Source organism: Habropoda laboriosa, unplaced genomic scaffold (assembly GCF_001263275.1).
Source record: "Habropoda laboriosa isolate 0110345459 unplaced genomic scaffold, ASM126327v1 scaffold22, whole genome shotgun sequence".
In the NCBI taxonomy this organism is placed as follows: domain Eukaryota; kingdom Metazoa; phylum Arthropoda; class Insecta; order Hymenoptera; family Apidae; genus Habropoda; species Habropoda laboriosa.
Window position 1 is genome coordinate 6,674,559 of NW_017100261.1, and position 3,947 is coordinate 6,678,505.

Here is a 3,947-nt window from a genome sequence, read left to right on the forward strand (position 1 = left end):
ATTTTTTGAATTATTTTTATTGTCAAAAAAATGAACATGGTTGATATCACAGGAATAAAAACACAAAGTATTCGTTTCTATTATTCCCTTAAATTGTTATCATGAAAACTATACCTTTCATATTAAAGATCCATTCGCATAATTATTCGAATTAAAAATCATTAATATATAAACAAAAATTATTTACATAGTCTTGATATGAACAATTTTTCCACGAATCGTTCATCAACTGAAACTATCCTGAAGTTCAATTAAACGCTCGTTCATCCAACCAAAACTATAGCATGTGAACGAAGCATGTAACAGGCCTGTTACTGAATTACGAAAAAAACTATATAGAGGAATACGATTTATAAAGGCTTGAAGTATTTCAAGAACGAGCAACAAGTTTCAAGAACAATCTGAACAAGAAAATCCGTCGGAAAGCACAATTAAGTTCAATCGATTGGCTTCACCGTTTCCAATGAAATTATGCAATTTTCGTGCACTTACTTTCAATGTCGAGGCGCCATTAAGAGCGGCCGCGTTAACTTTCGTTCTTTTTCAACGCTTTCTTGTTCCTCGATTCACAAGGAAGAAGTATCTTTTCACTTTACTGTTATGGATGTTCTTAGAAAATGTTTCAGACAGCCAAAGCGGCGATTGCTTAGGCATGTGTTGAAAAGTAACGCAAAAAATGAGCTTCATGGCGTAAAACGCAATGATCCTTTGCAATTTCATAAGTGGTTAGTGTCGTGGAAAATGTCGGATTCGTGAATTATTTGCGATCGTGAAAATCAAATAGAAATCGGTGTTCTCTGACTATCGAGGATTTGTCGTTGTTCTACTTCCTTGTTACGAGTAACTGCTTATCTAAAAAATCGCGCGCAAATGATAAAACAAATGTATGTATACATGTAGCTACACGTATGTACATATGTAGCTACACGTCCCTACATATGTTTTTACGTATTCTATATTACCGACAATCATAGAATATTCTCTATCTCGTCTGTGGTTTAATACATAAGTTGTCTATAATTAAGAATTTTACAAAATAATGCTTCAATGCGATAAACCATAAGAATATTTATAAAATGGAAATTAAAACTAGTAAATACAGAAATGCGACATGTACAAAAATTATAAAAATAATTAAAAAATAAAAATACATAAAAAATAGTTTTGATTTCTGAAAATTGACAGTTAAATAGTACCTTCATAAGTCACAATTTTGAATGTATTATACAATTAAACACATATAGTGGTGTTTTTACCACGTATAATTACGATACGAGGCAGTATTTCATAAATTTTTCAATTATTTTTAAATTCCCGTACCTAATTCTAATTTAACAATTTATATATCTTTCATTGATAGATTTCTACAAATAATAATTAAAATTTTGTTTTCTATTAAAACTCGTAGTGAATAAAAATTTTATGAGATTTAGTCTTTTACGTTCGTATAATGCTCTAACAACAGAGGGCGATGGAAATCTTGTAAAAATATAAAATCAAAATAAATAAGACATTAAAAACACTATAAAATGTTGATTATTTATTGATCTCTGTTTAAAATTCTCTGATTACTAAATTTGTAAAATGTACTACAAAATTATATACTACCATTAATATCCTTTATTAAAGGACACAGGTTAGACAAAGATTGTATAGTTGTTTCAAAACAATATAGAATAGTGCTGAACAACCAAGTTGAACGTATGTAATTAACTGAAATATTCCACAGAGTTAACAACAAATAATATTAACTGAAGTTTTAAAACAAATGTGTATTATTTTTTAACGGCATCTTAAAATAAAAATATTATAACCTATGTGTTTCGATGATTTATTGTTTTGGAACATATATCGCTTTAAACAGAGATAGTTGTAACACAACATATGATATGTACAAGAAAAATCAATACAAAATGTAAAAATAATGTTATAAATATTTTATAAAAATAACGCAGAAGTACATTTCATAGTATCATTATGACACGCAAATGTGTATTGTGCAAGGAAACCAATTACAGAAACACTTATAGCTTCTTCTCAGCACCAAAAGACCCAGAAACGCGTAAAAAATGGCAAAATGCCATTGCCATTGAGAATTATGCTGTCTCTGATGATACATACGTTTGTAGCAAACATTTTCACAAAGATGATATCATTACACATTGGGTTAGTGGAGTGCCACCACATGTTATAACAGTAAGTTATAATAATGTTATGTTCATTACACCATAATATATTATAACACCTATTACTCTATTATTCTGTTTATAGATTAAATATAAAAAATGTAGATTACGACCAGGAGCTGTGCCTGGAAGAAACTATCACCTTGAAGAAAATACAGAAGCTCAAGAAAATTCTGATGATTCTGATATAAATATAGGTAAATATTCACCACTTAACCCAGAAAAATCAAATACAATGGAAGAGGAAGAAACAAATGTTTTTATACCTGTCACTGAAGAAAAATTACAAATAAGTAACAATGAAAATCATAAAATTATACCTTTGCATTGCCAATTTTCTTCTGATTTTAATGGTTATAATTATATCTCGAAGAGAAACTCTTTAAGTAAAATGGAGTTATCAGAAAATGGTTTAAATATCAGTAATATGTCTCATGATGAATCTGAAGTTAGGGAATCTTCCAAACGAACTTTGAATCAAACAAAACAGAATAAAATCATAAATTCAACAAAAAACAGTATTATTCCACATATAAACTCAGTGGAAGACATAAAATTTGAAGATGAAAGAAAAGAACAAGACGAAGTAACAAGAGAAATTTTTTATTCTAACACACCTAAAACTATTTCAGAGTCTTCCTCTAAAAGTTATAAAATTCTTGAAACAGATGATACACTGTTATGGGAACATAAAACAATGAAAAAAGATACTCCTTCTAAGGAGAAATTAACAGATAATGATTTTAAAATAATAGAAAATGTATATATAGAAAACCAAATACTAAACAATTTTAATTATAATGACTTAGAAGCATATTATCCTACATATAATATTGATGAAAATGAAATGTTGTTTGAAGATTTACTTGAAGTATGTACAGAAGTATTATTACCTCGTGGTTGGTCTTGTTTAGTAACTTCAAAGGGCCATACAACAACAATAGTGTATTTATATATGGGAATGACAAAAGGTGGAATGCCTTTCACAGAAAAACAAGTGTTTATAAAAAGTGATATGATATTACATTGCGCTGCTGTAAATAGAGAGATTAATCCCCTTGTACACAATCTTATAAAAGAAGGAAAACATTTAAAAGTACAAAATTTACTAGATATAGAAGAACTTATTGATGAATTTGATCAAAGAATCGTCTGTCAAGGTATTTATATTTCTTTTATTTTTTCAATAATATTTACAAAAAATATTAAATATTTTTATTTTAAAAATTAGGTATATACAATACTGCAAGATTGCAAGAAACTAATCGTATCAAAGTTGCTTACAAAGATGGTATAAAATGGAGACATATTTTATGTCCATTAATAATAAATAATGATTCACCAAGATGTACAAGATGCATTTCTCTGTCTCATACATTACAACGTAAATCAAAAAATTTTCCCGTGTTTTCTCATAATTCTTCAATATTTACTAGACAACAACAAAAGATGTATTCAATTCGTCAAAAATACAAACATATATAAAGAGATAAGATTGCAGATATGGATTTATAAAAATATTTAAACCATAATTTCAAATAAAATTTTTAAAAATACACAATTTCAAATTCACGTTTTTTAAAACCCTAATTATTTGTAAGGGATACATAAATTGTTTAGAAAATACGTAATTATTTAAAAAAGTCTTTAATGCCAATAATTTGAGGGTTGTCGGTATATGTTCAAACAAACATATACAAATACAAACATTCTTTTGTAAATTTAATTTAATTTAAAATAATTAATTAATATTAAAGAAAT

At 27.4% G+C, this 3,947-nt stretch overlaps 2 protein-coding genes across 2 annotated transcripts in view; one reads left to right on the top strand and one right to left on the bottom strand.

Annotated features, from left to right (window-relative positions):
- The first annotated feature begins 1,867 nt into the window (after positions 1–1,867).
- Positions 1,868–3,671, top strand: LOC108572759. The gene is made up of 3 exons (XM_017935042.1): positions 1,868–2,196; positions 2,272–3,346; positions 3,418–3,671. Exons 1-3 carry the CDS (start codon positions 1,978–1,980, stop codon positions 3,669–3,671), a joined length of 1,548 nt encoding a protein of 515 aa, XP_017790531.1. The 5' UTR covers positions 1,868–1,977.
- A 62-nt stretch (positions 3,672–3,733) lies between these two features.
- LOC108572640 (ATP-dependent RNA helicase SUV3 homolog, mitochondrial) overlaps positions 3,734–3,947 on the bottom strand; it is a 3,514-nt gene continuing 3,300 nt past the window's right edge. The window contains exon 13 of the mRNA XM_017934899.1: positions 3,734–3,772. Within this exon, the coding sequence (XP_017790388.1) occupies positions 3,734–3,772 (39 nt within the window). The remainder of the gene's footprint in view (positions 3,773–3,947) is intronic.